The sequence below is a fragment of the Blennius ocellaris genome (genome assembly GCF_963422515.1).
Source record: "Blennius ocellaris genome assembly, chromosome: 18".
In the NCBI taxonomy this organism is placed as follows: domain Eukaryota; kingdom Metazoa; phylum Chordata; class Actinopteri; order Blenniiformes; family Blenniidae; genus Blennius; species Blennius ocellaris.
In genome coordinates this window covers 23,562,589-23,582,697 of record NC_137667.1, presented here as the reverse complement: position 1 = coordinate 23,582,697, position 20,109 = coordinate 23,562,589, and the positions used below count along the sequence as shown (strand labels likewise).

The 20,109-nt window shown below is 48.2% G+C and overlaps 1 protein-coding gene across 1 annotated transcript in view; it reads left to right on the top strand.

Moving 5' to 3' along the window:
• LOC308143083 (serine/threonine-protein kinase D3-like) overlaps nucleotides 1-19,859 on the top strand; it is a 68,158-nt gene extending 48,299 nt beyond the window's left edge. The window contains exons 8-19 of the mRNA XM_080513764.1: nucleotides 142-325; nucleotides 801-924; nucleotides 1,098-1,175; nucleotides 2,432-2,708; nucleotides 10,154-10,206; nucleotides 10,288-10,360; nucleotides 10,445-10,551; nucleotides 10,927-11,088; nucleotides 16,639-16,737; nucleotides 16,802-17,069; nucleotides 19,034-19,119; nucleotides 19,415-19,859. Of these exons, the coding sequence (XP_080369890.1) occupies nucleotides 142-325; nucleotides 801-924; nucleotides 1,098-1,175; nucleotides 2,432-2,708; nucleotides 10,154-10,206; nucleotides 10,288-10,360; nucleotides 10,445-10,551; nucleotides 10,927-11,088; nucleotides 16,639-16,737; nucleotides 16,802-17,069; nucleotides 19,034-19,119; nucleotides 19,415-19,588 (1,685 nt within the window). The 3' untranslated portion in view covers nucleotides 19,589-19,859. The remainder of the gene's footprint in view (nucleotides 1-141; nucleotides 326-800; nucleotides 925-1,097; nucleotides 1,176-2,431; nucleotides 2,709-10,153; nucleotides 10,207-10,287; nucleotides 10,361-10,444; nucleotides 10,552-10,926; nucleotides 11,089-16,638; nucleotides 16,738-16,801; nucleotides 17,070-19,033; nucleotides 19,120-19,414) is intronic.
• The last annotated feature ends 250 nt before the right edge of the window (nucleotides 19,860-20,109 follow it).

Sequence of the window (20,109 nt, the reverse complement as noted above, 5' to 3'; positions counted from 1 at the left end):
AATGTATTTGAAAAAAAATTTTTTTTTTAAATAGTTTTCCTTGAACTGTAGTTGTCAGGGAAGTTTTCTGTTCATTTCAATTGGTCAACACCTGGTGGTCAATAGAAGAACTGCACCTTCACTGAATTAGCGTCTCTGCAGAGCCGGCCAGCCCCAGCCTGGACTCCCAGGCCACCATGGAGGTTGACAACTGTGACGTGAACAGCGACGGAGGCCAAAGCATGGACGAGCAGGACGAGCTGTCGGCCGCCGCCGAAAAGCTCTTTTTTGGCGAGGGTCCGGGCACCGACAGCGAGAGAGACGACGAGACGGTCCGGGCCATCAGGTGAACGCCATACATTTTTATACTTCACCTGTTTGCAGACGACACCCAGTGTTATGTCTGTGATATGCAATAGGTCGTCTTTAACTCCAGGCTTTATTATCATTGCTTCAATAGAGACAGTGTTCACAGCAGGGGGTCGGACAGGAGGTTGGTGGGCCAAAACCCACCGTGACCCACAAGAGGCTCCAATCCCAGCTTTAGCCTTTTTAGCCTATTTTAACTGAGTCAGCAAGTTTAGTCGTGTTCACAACAGAAAATTTTGCTTTAACTTCCATTTTTCCAAATGAGTAAAGATTGTTTTCTTTTATCCCGTAGCTACACAGAAAGTTATCACCCGTATCTTCATGTCAAAGCATTTTAACACTTTTATTTATCTTGAAAATGGCTTATTCGTCATGTTTGAGTGTTTCAGTAATCTCAATCAACCAAGTTCTTAATTGGGCTTGTCGTGTTGAAACGACCCCCTGCTCTGCAGCCCGTCGACCAGCAGTAACATCCCCCTGATGAGAGTGGTTCAGTCCATCAAACACACCAAGAGGAAGAGCTCTGCCGTGGTTAAAGAGGGCTGGATGGTGCATTACACCAGCCGGGACAATCTGGTGAGGTCACACGCACACACACACACACACACACACACACACACACACACACACACACACACACACACACACAGTATTTCCCCTATTCATGGGCCTGAGCGAACACCAAGCTGTGTTTGTGTGTTTAAAAGATGGATTTCAGTCTGTCTGAAGAGCTTTTTTCATGTTTCCAGAGGAAGCGGCACTACTGGAGGCTGGACACCAAGAGTCTGACACTGTTCCACAATGAAAGTGGAGCCAGGTATTACAAGGTAGGAGACCCAGTCAGAGGATCTGGTGTCAGCCGCTGGGTGGAACAAAGCAGTGTGGGAGGGGAAGGTGGGGGTCGTATTCGTACACAAACACAATATGCAGCTTATGAGACGCGAGCGCATGCCACCGTCTGTCTATAAACTGATTAAAAACTGTCACAGACAATAGAGTGATTACAGTCTGTGGACACTGGACACCTTGACAGACAGTCATGGGTGTGAAATATACACACAGTGTTTTATAACCACACACCAAATGCTAAATTATCATTAATCACGGTGCTGCAAGAGCGTCTCTGACGATCACTTTTTCTTTCAGAGGAAAAGATTCAAATAGTGGATAAAGTATTTGTCACATTAATTTTTCTATCAAACAGACAGTCTTTCTTTCTTTTTTTTTAAGTATGGAGTCCCAGAAAGGTCACGTTAAAGCACAAGCTATGACTTCAATACAAAAGTCACCACCTAAATGTAAAAGGACCTTCATGAACAGGAGCCACGACTTTCAACCAAATACATTTTGTTCTTTAAAATAAACATGTATTGTGTCACGACCACACTTTAGAACATCAGACATTTGATCTTTATTTTTGTGGTGTTTTTTTTTTAAGTCATTTTAATTGTTTTAGCTTCTTTTTTTTATTTATTTGAGGCTACTTTTAAAATGTCCTTGATTCATTGTTAAACTTTTCACATGGCTGCTAAATCTTTTTTTAAACTTCCTTTTTAACTTTCCTTGAACTGCCTACACACACACACACACACACACACACACACACACACACACCCGCCATGTCCTTTCATCTCATTGACCTTTGGCTCACAGTGCCCAGGCCGTCTTCTGAAGAGGACACCCAGTGTGGACGGTGGGGGGGGGGGGGGTCCGTCCGGCTCACGGCCCACGATGCCGAGCTTCTGAGGCCCGTCCTGCCTTTTAGTCAGAGGATGAAGAGAAGCTGTGGTTTTTGGAAAGAGTGTGTTGGGGTGATTCTGAGGGGCTTGACGGCCCTAGTGAGCCCCTCTTTCTTGGTTTATATGTGTTTGATCTGGCTGGTGGGTAGAGGAGGGGGAAGAGGAGGGAGGGGAGGGGGGAGGAGAAGGGGGGGGGGGGGGGGGGTGCCCGTGCGGCCAGAAGATGGAAGGAAAGGAAGTTTCAAACACTGGAAGCTAAAGAGTGTATCAGTGTGTCAGAGGACAAGTGTCCTGAAAGCCGTCTTCAGACCAGAGACCGTCCTGACCGTCCTCTCCGACGGCAGGAGATCCCGCTGTCGGAGATCCTGCAGGTGGACCCGGCGCAGGACTTGGCCAGCCTGCCGCAGAGCAGCAGCCCACACTGCTTCCAGGTCATCACGGCCAGCATGGTGTACTACGTCGGCGAGGACCACGGAGGCCCGCACCCCAACCCCGTCCCGGGGGCTTCCGGCGGGGGCCGCCACCCGGGCCTCGGCTGGGAGAAGGCCATCCGCCAGGCGCTGATGCCCGTCACACCCAAGGCCAGCGTGGGCGTCGGGCTGGGTCACCGGAAGGGCCGCAGTGAGTCCCCACAGTACCAGTGTGTGTGTGTGTGTGTGTGTGTGTGTGTGTGTGTGTGTGTGTGTGTGTGTGTGTTGGCTTTATTCAAGGTAAAGTTTAGGAGTGAGAGCAGAGCCGAGGGCAGAGTATACACCGCACAGGTCACCACTTCATCAGAGGACACACACACACACACACACACACACACACACACACACACACACACACACACACACACACACACACACACACACTCACACACTGACATTTTAACTTGATTGAAGGGATTTGAAAGGATTTTCTGCTCTGATTCATTCATTGGAGTTAAAATGAGCGTGTGTCTAATAAATGAGTTGATCTGACCACCAGTTACAAGACAAAGTCTCTCATCAGCCGTTAATGAAGACGGCGTGTCTCACTATAAAACATCTGCACTTATGAGGACACGTCGGCCGCGTTTTTTCACCTGCTGAGTAATTAATGCTCCACTTTGTCCTGCAATCAAATTCCAGCATCACACGTCAATAAGTTAATGCACCGGTGACGTAACGGGACTTATTTCCATCATCTCTGTGACAAACAGCCACAGTGGAGCTCAGACAAAACATTCCAAAGGAGGTACAAAATAACATGATGGAATCATAACGGCTACTGTCAATAAAGTTATATAAAATATGACCTGCAGACATACGAACTGCTGCTGCCCTCCATCAGATCTCAATAGTGATGTTATGAAATGCTTTTCCATCCTGCTTCTTCTCAAACTCTTGGATCAGAAATTCAGTATAATAAAATATTAATTCCTTTGAATGTGACACAAAGCTTAGTCAGCGGTCAAAACATTTGAAGTGCATCAGATATTGGCAGAAAGCCATCTAAAACTCAGAATTATAACTACAACAGGCATGGGAGAGCATATATTTGCCAGCGCCACCTTGGTAAGGTTTAATGTTGGTTCCCATTCTTTTGTGTTACTTGTTAGAGCGAGTCGGCCTGTGATTGGCTGAGAGTGGAGGAGGGGGCCGTGGAGCCGCGTTAGCAGTGTGCTTGCAGAGAGCTAATGGCAGCTGCAGCCCTCCAATGCATCTCCATGGCAACAGATGCTGATCTCCTTTGACCTTTTGGGGGATTTATCCAGAAATGGTTCGCCGTTAACATCCCCAAATCTATTCTATTGGTCCTTGGATGATGACAAATTATGCCTGAAGATTTTATGCAATTTGGGTTAATAGTTAGTTGCATACATGCATACATGCATACATACATACATACATACAAACCAATAAATACATACATACATACATACATACATACATACATACATACATACATACTGTCACGGATCATGGACAGGACCCAAGTGCAGGACTCTGGAAACAGCCTGAGTTCAAACAAGTCTTTTATTGACTGACAGCACAGACAGATGAACCGCCGGTTGCTCCTTGACATGCGGGGTGCAGCAGACTGGACTCCAACGCCCTGGACAGACCGGACGAGACATGGACGACGAACACTGGACCGGACGGACAGGACATCAATAACAAACAAACCAACACTGAACAAACACACAGACAGGACATATATAGGGCAGGGTGATTACAGACAAGTGGCCACAGGTGAGGTGCTGGACAGCCCAGACCTATGGCCCGCCCACTCTTAAAGGGGACCTCAGCCTACACCCTGACAGTACCCCCCCCTCCACGACCGGCTCCAGACGGCCCAGGCATCTCAGGATGCTGCCTGTGGAAGTCTCTGATCATGCCTGGGTCCAAGATGTCCCTAGCAGGTACCCAGGCACGTTCCTCAGGCCCATACCCCTCCCAGTCAACCAGGTATTGAAACCCCCGCCCACGCCGGCGAGCTGCCAGGAGCCGCCTGACTGAAAAAACCTCCTCACCCTCTACAATACGGGGAGGAGGAGGGGCTTTTGAAGAGGGAACTAGGGGGCTTTCTCGGGCAGGTTTAACCTTCGATACATGAAAGGTGGGGTGGACGCGAAGCGAGCGGGGCAAACGAAGGCGGACTGCAGAGGGACCAACCAGCTTCACGATTGGATAAGGTCCAATAAACCTTGACGCCAGCTTCTTAGCGTCCGAGCGGATAGGCAGGTCCCGGGTGGAGAGCCACACACGCTGACCAACCTCATAAGTTGGTGCGGGAACCCGGCGCCGGTCTGCAAGCCGCTTGCGTTCTGCAGAGCACTGCAAGAGCTTGCTTCTGGCCTTGAGCCAAGCGCGCTTGCACCGTCGCACCATCGCCAGAGCTGACGGAACACTAACCTCCGACTCCAAGGCAGGAAACAGGGGAGGTTGGTAACCATACACGCACTCAAAGGGAGACAGCCCAGTGGATGAACACGGAAGGGAGTTGTGCGCATACTCCACCCAGACTAACTGCCTGTACCACGAAGCCGGACTGTCAGAGACCAGACACCGAAGGATGGACTCCAGCTCCTGGTTGACCCTCTCTGTCTGGCCGTTAGACTCTGGGTGGTACCCGGACGAAAGGCTCACCGTAGTACCCAACAGCCTGCAAAACTCCCTCCAAAACCGAGACACGAATTGTGGCCCCCTGTCCGAGACAATGTCCCTTGGGAACCCGTGAAGGCGGAACACATGTCTCAGCATGACCTCCGCCAGCTCCTTGGCTGATGGGAGCTTCGCTAGGGGCACGAAGTGGGCCATCTTGGAAAACCGGTCCACTACGGTGAGGATGGTGGTAAACCCTTCTGCGTCCGGGAGGCCAGTGACAAAATCTATTGACAGGTCTGCCCATGGTCGGGTGGGTACTGGGAGCGGCTGCAACAGACCAGAGGGGCGAGACCGCGAGGTCTTGTTACGCGCACAAACAGGGCAAGCCCGGACATACTCACGGACTTCCCTGTTCATCTCTGGCCACCAGAAACGCTGCTTCACCACAAACAGGGTGCGCTGAGTTCCTGGGTGACACGACAGAAGGTTAGTGTGGGCCCATTGAATGACACTAGACCGTACCGGAGGACACACAAACAGGCGGTTGGGAGGACAACCTGGCGGCACCGTCACCCCCTCGAGAGCCCGTCGAACCTGCTCCTCAATCTCCCACGTCACCGCCCCCACCACACAGGTCGGAGGTAAAATTGGCGTGGGGGAACGAGGAGCAGGATCCGGCTCAAAGACCCGGGAAAGGGCGTCAGGCTTCACGTTCTTAGAGCCAGGCCGATACGACACCACAAAGTCGAACCGGGTGAAGAACAGCGCCCACCGAGCCTGCCGAGAATTTAATCGTTTGGCTGATTTGATGTACTCAAGGTTTCTATGGTCGGTCCATACCACAAACGGGTGCTCTGCACCCTCCAGATAGTGCCTCCACTCCTCCAACGCAGCCTTGATGGCCAGGAGCTCTCGATTGCCGATGTCGTAGTTCTGCTCAGCCGGGGTCAGCCGCCTGGAGAAAAAGGCACATGGGTGCAGCTTCCCATCCTTACTGCTGCGCTGAGAGAGCACTGCCCCGACACCGACATCTGACGCGTCCACCTCCACCACGAACTGCCGTCCCGGATCTGCCACACTAAGCACGGGAGATGAGGTGAACCTGGTCCTGAGCTCAGAAAACGCCTGTTCAGCCGAGGGACCCCAAGAAAACGGGACCTTGGGAGAAGTTAAGGCATGTAGAGGCGCCGCGACGGAGCTGAATCCCCTGATAAACCGCCGGTAGAAGTTAGCAAACCCCAAAAATCGTAATAATTGCTTGCGGCTACCCGGGGTCGGCCAATCCGCTACAGCCCTGACCTTCTCCCTGTCCATCTCCACCCTCCCCTCTGAGATGATGTGCCCAAGAAAAGAAACGGTGGGAGCATGAAAAACACACTTCTCGGCTTTGACAAATAAGTTGTTGCTGAGAAGACGCTCCAAAACAAAACGAACATGCTTGACATGACTGGCAAGATCTGAAGAAAAAATCAAAATGTCGTCGAGGTAAACGAACAGAAACTTATTCAATGCGTCTCTCAGCACATCATTTACGAGATTCTGGAACACTGCGGGAGCATTGCATAACCCGAAAGGCATCACCAAATACTCGTAGTGGCCAGAAGGTGTGTTAAATGCCGTTTTCCACTCGTCCCCTTGCCTAATCCGGACCAGGTGGTAAGCATTGCGCAAGTCCAGCTTGGTAAAGACCTTGGCTCCCTGCAGGCGTTCAAAGGCCGAAGTCATGAGGGGTAGTGGGTAGCGGTTTTTAATGGTTATCTCATTGAGACCCCTGTAGTCAATGCACGGCCGAAGAGTCTTGTCCTTCTTTGCCACAAAGAAAAATCCCGCCCCTGCAGGAGAGGACGAGGGTCTGATTATCCCAGCCTCTAAGCCAGACTCAATGTACTCCTTCATGGCCTGATTCTCGGGTTGTGAGAGAGAGTAAATGCGACCCTTGGGAGGAGTGGTACCCGGCAATAACTCAATGGCACAGTCATAAGGACGATGTGGTGGCAGGGATGTCGCCTTCCCTTTGTTGAACACCTCCTTTAGGTCGTGGTAGCAGCTGGGAACTCGCTCGAGGTCCGGATACACAGGAACCTCCACAGCTGCTACCTTAACTCCAGACACTGACCGACCGTGCTCGGAACAATCCCCTCCCCAACTCAAAATAACCCCCGACTCCCAGTCAATATGGGGTTTGTGCAAACGTAACCAAGGGATGCCCAGGATAACTGGGTAGGACGGACTTAAACCTAAATGAAAAGAAATCTCCTCAAAATGGGAGGGACCAAACAATAACTGAACAGAAAGAGTCTTTTTATCAATAGAAAATATTTTGCGTCCGTCTAAAGCAAAAGCCTTTAAAGGCACTGATAATAGTTCTGTGGGGATATTATGTCTCTCAGCCCACTTAAGGTCCATAAAGTTCTCATCCGCACCTGAGTCAATGAAAACCTCAATGTCCAAGGTGGTGTCGGCATACCTCAGTTGAGCCGGTGTGAGTCTTCTTAAAGGCGCAGTGGAGGAGTTCTTAAGACTCACCGGAGCCCTCCTTAACCCAGGTGAGCCTGTCCCTTTAAGAGGACACGCTGCAGCTCTGTGCCCATGCTGACCACAGTGCAAACACAGGCCGCTGGTCAGGCGCCGATGCCGCTCCTGCGTGGAGATGCTGGTGCGGCCAAGCTGCATCGGCTCCTCCGGACGCTGTGCAGCACTCGGGACTTGCTCCTGCTGGGGGGCGGGACGGAGAGGGGCGTGCTCCTCCCGCGCGCTCCTGGATTCTCCTCCCTGCAGGTCAGTCTGCCTCAGGCGATCACGGACCGTCAGACGATTCTCCATCTTGACCGCCAGGGCAATGAGGGAGTCCAAGTCGTCGGGGAGATCCCTCAGGAAGAGCTGGTCGCGAACCGGGCTGGCCAGCCCGTAGAGGAAGGTGTCCCGCAGTGACGCATCGTTCCAGGCGCCGTCTGCGGAGAGGGTGCGAAACTCAATTGCGTAATCGATCACCGACCTCCTTCCTTGACGCAGCGCTGCCAGCGCTCGAGCCGCCTCCTGTCCGCCGGGACGCCGATCGAAGATCTTAGACAGCGCGGCTGCGAACTCGTCCACCGAGTCACACAGCCGGGATTGGCGGTTCCACTCAGCGGTGGCCCAAGCCTCCGCTCTGCCGGACAGGTGGGAGATGATGTATGCGACCCTCGACCTCTCAGTAGGAAACGCCCCCGGCTGCATCTCGAAGTGGAGACCACACTGGACCAGGAAGGGTCGCGAATCCCCGGAGTCCCCCGAGAAGCGTGCTGGGCTTGAGAGCGGTGACGGCGACATCACGAGGGCGGCAGCGGCGGCAGCTGGCGGCACTGCGGCGGCAGCGGCAGCTGGCGGCACTGCGGCGGTAGCTGGCGGCACTGCGGCGGCAGCGGCAGCCCGAACCTCTGGGACCGAGAGGCGGGTGATGAGCTGCTGGAGGTGACCGGTGAGTTGGTTCAGTTGACTCTCCACTGACGTGTGTCGATGTGAAAGGTCGTGGAGACCCGCCGTTAAACCAGCCAACTGCTCGTCATGTGCCGTGAGCCGGCTTCCCTGCTGACCAACTGCTCCTAGCAGCTGGTGACCAGAGTCCGCTGGGTCCATGATGGTTGGTTTGTTCTGTCACGGATCATGGACAGGACCCAAGTGCAGGACTCTGGAAACAGCCTGAGTTCAAACAAGTCTTTTATTGACTGACAGCACAGACAGATGAACCGCCGGTTGCTCCTTGACATGCGGGGTGCAGCAGACTGGACTCCAACGCCCTGGACAGACCGGACGAGACATGGACGACGAACACTGGACCGGACGGACAGGACATCAATAACAAACAAACCAACACTGAACAAACACACAGACAGGACATATATAGGGCAGGGTGATTACAGACAAGTGGCCACAGGTGAGGTGCTGGACAGCCCAGACCTATGGCCCGCCCACTCTTAAAGGGGACCTCAGCCTACACCCTGACACATACATGCAGACAAAAACATTACTTTCACCCCAACTTTTGTTGGTGACAATGGTTTCATTGTAGCTCTGATCAGCCATTTGTATTTTATTTACAGTCTGTTTATTATGAAATTTTGTGAAAACATTTATAATGTCGTTTTAAAAATGTAAATTGGGAGAAATTATTTGTAATTAAAATTTTATTAAATAACCATTTCAGAACAAATAATACTGCACACTTAATAGCAATTAAAAGATTAAGAAATTAAATGCAATAATCATTTCAATGAATTTGCATATAAAGAATTAAATATAATTCAAATAGATAATACTATACCTTTTCTCCGAGTTGTGTTTTATGTTGGTGTTTTTTGCGAGTCAACTAGTTTTATGTTATGTACAGTAAGTCACTCTGTTTAGATGTCCTGATACACCAGTTCAACATTCATGAGCAGTAACGGATGCCTGCATCCTTCCAAACAAAGCTTGATATTAAAGAATCACAGCCAAATGCATTAGTGCTGCTTGTGGATGTGGACACCCCGATGTCAATAAAGTTACATAAACTCTCTGATTGATGATCTGACTGCAGACCTAAATATCGCCGGACCGACTCCCCACATCAGACTGCAGGTATTGATTGCATGAAGGGGGGGTTGACCCGATGAAGTCCCAGCCTGCGATCTAAAATCGATGCCAGCTCATCAGCTTCCTGGCTGTGCAGCGCGGCCTCGGCTCTGTGGGGTCGGGCTGGATGTACACACACACACAACACACACCACACACACACACACACACCACACACTCCGGAGGAAGAAAACAAAAAGGCTTTTATTCCTGAAAACTGGATGAAAGAAATGTAGTTCAAAAATGGTACCAGAGGGTGATGTGTGTGTGTGTGTGTGTGTGTGTGTGTGTGTGTGTGTGTGTGTGTGTGTGTGTGTGTGTGTGTGTGTGTGTGTGTGTGTGTGTGTGTGTGTGTGTGTGTGTGTGTGTGTGTGTGTGTGTGTGTGTGTGTGTGTGTGTCCTCAGAAGAACTCAACATCAGCATATCAGTGTCCAACTCCCAGATCCAAGAAAACGTGGTGAGTCCATTGATCTGGTTCTATGAAGTTTCCCTCCATGTCGGCAGCAGACGGTTTGTAAACACGTCGCTCCTCCTTCAGGATATCAGCTCGGTGTATCAGATCTTTGCCGACGAGGTCCTGGGCTCGGGGCAGTTTGGGATTGTTTATGGAGGTGAGGAGGGCCTCTTCACCTTTGACCTCCAGAATCTGAAATCTTCTCAGAGAATCTACTGGAAAACCTTTCTTTTTTTTTCAGGCAAACACAGAAAGACAGGCAGAGATGTGGCGATCAAAATCATCGACAAGATGAGGTTTCCCACCAAGCAGGAGAGCCAGCTGAGGAACGAGGTGGCCATTCTTCAGGTGCCAAGAAAACCTTCAACCAAACCTGGAGGCCACATTAGAGTTTTAATGTGTCATGTAGTCACAAGCTATAATGTCATGGGGCCCGTGCATGCTCTTCACGCCGAGGCCTGTTCTGGGACTGCATTGACACTGAACACCCAAATTTTTAAAAACAGCACTCAAGGTGGAACTTTAAGGAAATGCTCTGATGCTACAATGTTGGAACAAATCCTAAAATGTTCCGTTTGGAATCGTCTGCGCTGATTCCACCCAGGAGAATCTTCTCGTGGAGGAGAAACAGACGCCTCAGCAGTCAAAATGGTTGACATGCAGTTAATGAGTCGGTTACAATGTTGAGTTTTTGTGACGTTTCCCCGCCCTGGTTCCTGACAGAACCTCCACCACCCAGGCATCGTGAACCTGGACTGTATGTTCGAGACGCCGGAGCAGGTGTTCGTGGTCATGGAGAAGCTTCACGGCGACATGCTGGAGATGATCTTATCCAGCGAGAAGAGCCGGCTCCCTGAACGCCTCACCAAGTTCCTGGTCACACAGGTCAGTGTGGAGACGACGGCGAAGGTTGACTTGTTCTGAAATAATGTGATAGCTCATTTTAAAGCTGAGGAAGAGCTCTATCCCGGGGAAACCTCATGGAGGAATTATTGGGAGGAGAAAAGTCTTTAAAAAATCGGAAGTCTAATAAAGCTGGGAAAGGTAAACTAATTGAATTTTAATTAAAATGAATTCATCTGGTGAGTGTCAAAGGAAGCTTCAAAGGCATCTGTAAACAAAGGGAGTCCATGGCAACTGACTAAGAGTCTCCCCATGTTGTGGCTTTTATTAGAAGTGGCTGTCGTACACGACCAGGGGGGAACGCTCAAAGAGAGAGAGAGGGGAGAGAAGATTTAGGGGAGGGAGAGAGAGTGGGGGGTAGGGGGATGGGTGGGGGGCAACACCACCCATCCCTTGTTAGTTGTACATATATTATTTATAATAATCACACGGATCAAAATATGTTCCAACTGTTATGAGATTAAACCAGCCTGAGCAGCTCTATCTAGACAGTAACATGATTTTCTAGATTAAACCAGCCTGAGCAGCTCTATCTAGACAGTAACATGATTTTCTAGATTAAACCAGCCTGAGCAGCTCTATCTAGACAGTAACATGATTTTCTAGATTAAACCAGCCTGAGCAGCTCTATCTTGACAGTAACATGATTTTCTAGATTAAACCAGCCTGAGCAGTTCTATCTAGACAGTAACATGATTTTCTAGATTAAACCAGCCTGAGCAGCTCTATCGAGACAGTAACATGATTTTCTAGATTAAACCAGCCTGAGCAGCTCTATCGAGACAGTAACATGATTTTCTAGATTAAACCAGCCTGAGCAGCTCTATCGAGACAGTAACATGATTTTCTAGATTAAACCAGCCTGAGCAGCTCTATCTAGACAGTCACATGATTCTCTAGATTAAACCAGCCTGAGCAGCTCTATCGAGACAGTAACATGATTTTCTAGATTAAACCAGCCTGAGCAGCTCTATCGAGACAGTCACATGATTCTCTAGATTAAACCACCCTGAGCAGCTCTATCTAGACAGTAACATGATTTTCAAGCAAGAGTATAAATTAGCAGGTAGGCGATAAAACAAAACAAAAAGCAACAACAAAAGCAAAAACAGATCAAAACAAAAACATGATTTTGATCATTGAAAGAACAATAGCAGAAAACAAGAAAAATCAGCAGCAAATCTCATCGATGAGGAGTGGAAGTGTGTGTGTGTGTCTGTGTGTGTGTTTTGTTCACTGGGTGTGGTTGGCAGTGTTGTGAGGGGGCCCGCAGTGCCACCCCGGGGCCCGAGGCCAGCTCTATCTAGACAGTAACATGATTTTGTAGGTTAACCAATATTACCAATATTACATGCAATGACTTACTTTTGCTATATTGAGATACTTGCAACACAGCCTGTGTCAAGAAATCATATAAACAATGACATTTATTACTTATAACTATATACATTCAATCACCAGCAGAACAAATCAGAGCCCGGCCGGGGGCGGGGCACATGACTGAGCACTTTAAACCCAAATAATAAAGCTCATCATAACGTCATTTTACAACATACGCATGCCCGCAACAGCGAGGCTTACAAGCTTCAGCACCACAAAGAGCAACTATGTAACTTTGAAGTCCTTTAAAGAGACATGAAATGTAACAAACCAAGAGATCAACAAAAACATTAGGCTACAAATATAAATTCAAAGCAGTTCAGCACCACGGAGAGCGACCACATCATTTTGATACCCACTTTAACTAATGAGAGCACAGCAGGCTGCTGGCCTGTATCTATGGCGATGAAGTTTAGTAAAACTGGCCCAGCAGCCCACATGTTCACCAACAAACACAATTTTAATATGAAGTACTACAGGCCTACTCACCACTATTCGACGAGCCTTGCACTCTGCGAACTCGTCCACGATGCTCTGTATGTCCATTTTCTTTGCTGTCTCATTCTCTATGGAGAATATGACAAGTCCACTCAGTGTCTCCTGTCCCACTGAGCTCCTCAAGTGGCTTTTAATGAGTTTTAACTTGGAGAATGAGCTCAGAGGTTGCTACGGTGACGGAAAGAGTCAAAAGTAAAAGGAGGGCGGTGCAAACTTCACTGAATGTAGAAGTTACTGCTGGGCAGTTGACAAGGAGCAATTTTGCCAGATCTGCTCCAGACTTTTGCTTTGGTATCTGAGACACAGCAGACCGATAAAGTTCAGTTTTATCTATTTATTAAATGTATGAATTAAATATTTCAACAGGGACGGTGAAAAGGATTAGTGGACTTTGTGTTTTATCCTCCGTCACAAGAGGGGGAGGGGGAGGGTGACGAGGCTTTAATCAGGATTTACAGCCATAACGTAGAAATACACTAAACTATATCACATATCACATATGTGTAATAATAAAAATTGCAATGTAAAATCTATAATTTCTTTATTTCACATGTAACATATTGGTAAATCATCCCTATTGCAGTTTGTTTTTTTGCATGAGACTTTCCCAGAGACTCACTTTAGTTCTTAACGTGTTCATACAGTTTAGTATATTTGTCCTCTGTATCACTGATAATCAATCAGTTCTCTCCTCTGTATCATTAGAAGATGAAACTATAACATATGAACATGGTTCTGCTGATTCAGCAGTAAGGTCCCTCTAAAGAAACATCTATACCACTGCAATTTGGTTGTTTATGATCACGTGGATCAATAAGTCGGATATTTGAAGATATTAAATGTATGAGATGAATCTGGATCAATCCTCCACCTCACCATCAGCAGCACCAGGTTCCTCGTCTCCTCAATGTGCTGCTCAAGGTTCTAAGTTGTCGTAGTGCTACACACATTCTCCTGCAAAGTTTCATTTTTAAATCACAAACTTTGTGTGGGAAGTGGCGTATGCATCTTTCAGGACCTTTAGTGCTTCAGCAGCTTTATAAATGAGGCCCCTGCTCTCTTGATAGTGATGATTAGAAAAAATGTGTTCTGAGCTCTTCCGGGCACAGGCCATGGGAGAATCTTGTGTGTTACATCTATGCAGACAGCCCCCGGGTGAGGGGGTTTGTCCAGTCAGGGGCAGGACATAACTCGGTGCAGCACGTGAACCATGCTACATGCTAAAGAGTTTCAGGGCCCGTACTCCAGCGATGCTACATGCTAAAGAGTTTCAGGGCCTGTACTCCAGCAATGCTACATGCTAAAGAGTGTCAGGGCCCGTACTCCAGCGATGCTACACGCTAAAGAGTTTCAGGGCCCGTACTCCAGCGGTGCTACACGCTAAAGAGTTTCAGGGCCCGTACTCCAGCGGTGCTACACGCTAAAGAGTTTCAGGGCCTGTACTCCAGCAATGCTACATGCTAAAGAGTTTCAGGGCCCGTACTCCAGCGGTGCTACATGCTAAAGAGTTTCAGGGCCCGTACTCCAGCGATGCTACATGCTAAAGAGTTTCAGGGCCTGTACTCCAGCAATGCTACATGCTAAAGAGTGTCAGGGCCCGTACTCCAGCGATGCTACACGCTAAAGAGTTTCAGGGCCCGTACTCCAGCGGTGCTACACGCTAAAGAGTTTCAGGGCCTGTACTCCAGCGGTGCTACACGCTAAAGAGTTTCAGGGCCCGTACTCCAGCGATGCTACATGCTAAAGAGTTTCAGGGCCTGTACTCCAGCAATGCTACATGCTAAAGAGTTTCAGGGCCTGTACTCCAGCAATGCTACATGCTAAAGAGTGTCAGGGCCCGTACTCCAGCGATGCTACACGCTAAAGAGTTTCAGGGCTTGTACTCCAGCGATGCTACACGCTAAAGAGTTTCAGGGCCCGTACTCCAGCGATGCTACACGCTAAAGAGTTTCAGGGCCTGTACTCCAGCGATGCTACACGCTAAAGAGTTTCAGGGCCTGTACTCCAGCGATGCTACACGCTAAAGAGTTTCAGGACCCGTACTCCAGCGATGCTACACGCTAAAGAGTTTCAGGGCCTGTACTCCAGCGATGCTACACGCTAAAGAGTTTCAGGGCCTGTACTCCAGCGATGCTACACGCTAAAGAGTTTCAGGGCCTGTACTCCAGCGGTGCTACACGCTAAAGAGTTTCAGGGCCCGTACTCCAGCGATGCTACACGCTAAAGAGTTTCAGGGCCTGTACTCCAGCGATGCTACACGCTAAAGAGTTTCAGGGCCTGTACTCCAGCGATGCTACACGCTAAAGAGTTTCAGGGCCTGTACTCCAACAATGCTACATGCTAAAGTGTTTCAGGGCCTGTACTGCAGCAATGCTACATGCTAAAGAGTTTCAGAGCCTGTACTCCAGAAATGCTACATGCTAAAGGGTTTCAGGGCCTGTACTGCAGCAATGCTACATGCTAAAGAGTTTCAGGGCCCGTACTCCAGCGATGCTACATGCTAAAGTATTTCAGGGCCTGTACTGCAGCAATGCTACATGCTAAAGAGTTTCAGAGCCTGTACTGCAGCAATGCTACATGCTAAAGGGTTTCAGGGCCTGTACTGCAGCAATGCTACATGCTAAAGGGTTTCAGGGCCTGTACTGCAGCAATGCTACATGCTAAAGAGTTTCAGGGCTCCCCACCACCCAATCATGTGGGGGACTTTGAGTACTAAAGCAGACTCAGACTAAAAGCAGTTCAACACCCCCAATGGATGTCATCATTAGAGAGAGGGTGAGGAGCTCAGTCACCAGGGAGGAGCTCGGAGTAGAGCCGCTGATCCTCCACATCAAGAGGAACCAGCTGAGATGGGAGGTGTTCTGGGCATGTCCCCCCAGTAGGAGGCCTCGGGGCAGACCTAGGACACACTGGAGGGACTATGTCTCTCTATGGCCTGGGAACGCCTTGGGGTGCCACCAGAAGAGCTGGAGGAAGTGTCTGGGGTGAGGGAAGTCTGGGCAACTCTGCTGAGACTGCTGACTCTGCGGCCCGGCCCCGGATAAGCGGCGGACAATAGATGGATGGATGGAAATATACTATAAGGCTCTGAATAAAAACACAAAACCATCGTCACTTTTTCGCAGCTCGGAGCCACTAAAAATGCAACTTTTTGAAAATGCTCTGGCTCCGTCTCCATGGAGAAACGCTGCAGCACATGCTCACCACGGCATAGTAACCAGTTGTTCTGCACATGCTCAGTAGATGGACACTTAGAACAACATTTCCTCCGTCGTGTCACCACCCCCAGTCCATATTCTCCTGGACTTGGTACTTTTATTTTGACAGTCACTGTGATAACACTCCATCTTGGTGGTCTGTGCACTAGAATGTCTGTGTTCTCCCAACGTTAATGTTTAGAGCGTGTTGTTCTCTTTGTACATGTGTGTGTGGTTTCATTATAAAAACAAATAACAGGGCCAACGAGTGGCTCAACATGCTAACCACATCAGTTTCTGCCAAACGGACTTGGTTTTCAAAACATTGCTGTTTAAACGCAAAACTTTTCTGAAATGAAAAACAAAAAATGGTCTGACTTGAAATGTTGACGTGGAAACGCTGTCAGTTTGTTAACATGAAGGTTCCAGACTCGCGTGAATCGTGTTTCTTCTGCAGATCCTGGTGGCGCTCAAACATCTTCACTTCAAAGACATCGTCCACTGCGACCTGAAGCCGGAGAACGTCCTGCTGGCTTCCGCCGAGCCTTTTCCTCAGGTAACAATCGCCCAAAGATTCATCGCCGACGTTTGACCCGCTCTGACTCCAACGCGTCCGACAGGTGAAGCTGTGTGACTTCGGCTTCGCTCGTATCATCGGCGAGAAGTCTTTCCGCCGCTCGGTGGTGGGCACGCCGGCCTACCTGGCCCCCGAGGTGCTCCGCAGCAAAGGCTACAACCGCTCCCTGGACATGTGGTCGGTGGGCGTCATCGTCTACGTCAGTCTGAGCGGAACCTTTCCCTTCAATGAGGAAGAGGACATCAACGACCAGATCCAGAACGCCGCCTTCATGTACCCGCCCAACCCCTGGAAGGACGTCTCAGAGGACGGTGAGGCTGGCGTCACGCTCCTGCATCACTACAACCTCAAGAAATGTTACTTGTGAGACAACATCTGCAGCTGCTGTGAGGATTTTTACTTTCACTTGGACATCAGTTTAATCGATAAGGAACATCATTTGTTGCTGTTGATATTTTAAAACCAAAGCCACTGATTTAAACTTTAAACACTGTTTAAAGCAAAGAGAAGCTCTATTGACAGCTAAACCACCATAACTATGCTTGCCAACTAAAGTACATTGTCTTACATGTAAAAGAAATACCAATTACCAGATGTGATGAGCACAATCAGTGATGCCGGCAACGCGATACTTAGTAATGCGTTACTCTCATATGACCACTTTTTCAATAACCAGTAATCTTAACGCATTACTATTTCCAATCCAGTAATCAGATTACAATTGCTACTCCAGGTAACTGTGTTACTATTGTAGCATCCAATAGAATGAGTTTCTTGTCTGCAAAGCCGCTTTATTATTAAACAGAACCGACCACTCCCCCGTTCTCCTCCCAGCAGAACCAGACACACAGAACACATGCATGCTCACCTGCCCCGCCCCCTTCTACACTCTCAGCCAATCACAGGCCAACCTGCTCTGACGGTGCGTTGAGGTAACACAAAAGAATTGGAACCAACCATCGTCATCAATAAACCTTAAAATTGCGATAACCCCCTCTTTTTAAATCAACCAATCAATCAATGAAGGACTTTATTTGCCCGGGAGGGGGGCAAATGAAGTCATTAGAGCAGGCAGTGCAAATTAATAAATAAATAAATAGTACAACAACAGACTACAACTACATCTGTGTGTAAATAAATACCACTAATGATAAAAATGTGATAATAAAAGCGTGAGTCAGACATAAATACAACAAAGAATGAAGGTCAAAGGTTAAATATGTACCAGCAGGTGCAGGAGGCAGTTTTTATGTTCAGACGATGGGGGGGTGTTGGCAGCTGCTGAAAGTAACTAAAAAGTACCTTGTAATCTAACTTAGTTACTTTGAAAAACAGGTAATCAGTAAAGTAATGAAGTTACTTTTTAAAGGAATAACTAGTCATGAGTAATCAGATATTTTTTTAAGGTAACTGTGGCAACACTGAGCACAATGTGCTCAACCTTTATGACCAGAGGAGCTGCTTTGTGATTTTCTTTCTACCAAATAAAACTGCAGCTGCAAAACCTGCTACTTATCTGAAATGATGAAGGAAAACATGAAAATAATTGCTATACAAAAAAAAAACCGAGGTTCATGAATTGCTATCGAAACAAATTAGACATACTTTATTATATTTGCAGTTGTTTGTTTACAGATGGTTCCTGTTTACATTCATGACCTTGAGCCATTTTATGTATCTTTGCTATTTGAGCTCCAGCAGCTTGTCGTCCCTCAGTGTTTCCTAATACAGCACTTTTAGCTCTGCTACCATGTTTTTCTGTTTTTCCCCATTTGTTTTTCTTTTCTTTATTCGCTTTCCCTTTTTCTGATTTCTTTCTTCTTTTTCTGTTTTCATTTTTCTTTTGATTTCCTTTATTTTTCTTTTTTTTTCTTTCCCTTTTCCACTTCCCCCTTTTTTTCCTTTATTTTCATTATTTCATTTTTTCCCTTTTTGTTTAGTTTTTTCTTTTCTTGGAAGAAGCGGCTTTACTCGCAAATGTAATCATTTTACTTTGTTTTTCCTGGGTTTTTTTTAGGTTTTTTGTTTTCACAATTCAATCTGTCATGGTTCTCAAGTGTTTCAATGTCTTTAGTTGTTTTTAGAGATTAGACCATTTTTAAAAATCACTGTGGAATGCAAATAAAATCCAAATCAAACGAAAAATTCTTTTCTGGAAGCTTCAGGGAAGAGGAGCTGAAGAGCCACAGCTTGCTAAACAGAACCTGTAAATAATGAAGAACTGAGAACAAAAGCTCCAGATTAAGATTAAAAGGTGTGGTTGTTGTTTCCTCAGCCAAAGACCTGATCAACAACCTGCTGCAGGTGAAGATGAGGAAACGCTACAGTGTGGAGAAGACGCTCAGTCACCCCTGGCTGCAGGTACTCTTCACTTCAGATGTCAATTACATATCTGCAATGGAAAAGCTGTTTTTTCTTTACACATACAAGTTTTGAACTTCTAGTTGTATCCCACAAAAACCACCTCCAGGTTCCTGGAGTGGTACAGATTGGTCCCCGGTGGAACGACAAGCACAGTCCCCCGACTTTACAGAAGATTGTTGTTAGTTATTATCAGTAGAGGGACGTGTTTATGAGGCGATAAGCAGCTTCAAGTCGTTCCGCAACCGTTCCTCTGGTTTTCTTTGAGTTTGATAAGTTTGTCGCCGTCCTGCAGGATTACCACACCTGGCTGGACCTCAGGGAGTTCGAGACGCGGCGCGGGGAGCGCTACATCACCCACGAGAGCGACGACGCCCGCTGGGAGGAGTACGCCGACGAGCGGGGGCTGCACTACCCCACCCACTTCATCATGTCGCCCAACCTGGACGACATGGAGGAGGACCCCTAGACACCGTGGGTTGACGGACCATTCCCACCAGGAGGTATCCGCCAGGAGGACAAGCCTCCGCCCTCAAGCGTCTGTGGATTGTGGGCTTTCAGGAAGCGCCAGCATGTCTCTACGACGTGTGAGGACCCAGCGACAGTGCTGTCGGGAAACTTTCTCTCGGCTTTTGTGAGAAGTGGCGACCAGATGAACACTGAGAGTCGATGACTGGACGAATCAGTGATGATGCTTAAGAAAAGCAACCTCAGGAACTGGGGCCACTGGTCATTCAAGGCAGGTGGGCTGAGCGCCACCTGCTGTCATCAGAAAGGACAGCATGCAAAGTATGCTATTAATTCTTTAAGATTATCAACAATATTTTCTTGTTTGTGAATAAAACTTCCTCCTATACAGCACATAACTACTGTGTGAGGATTCTACTCCCTGGTTCTTGGTCTCCTCTTGCTGCTTCAGGCTGTTTCCTCCTGATCCACACCGCTGGTGTGTTAGTGTAGCTCGCCCCTCTCTCACCATGCAGTGTGCAT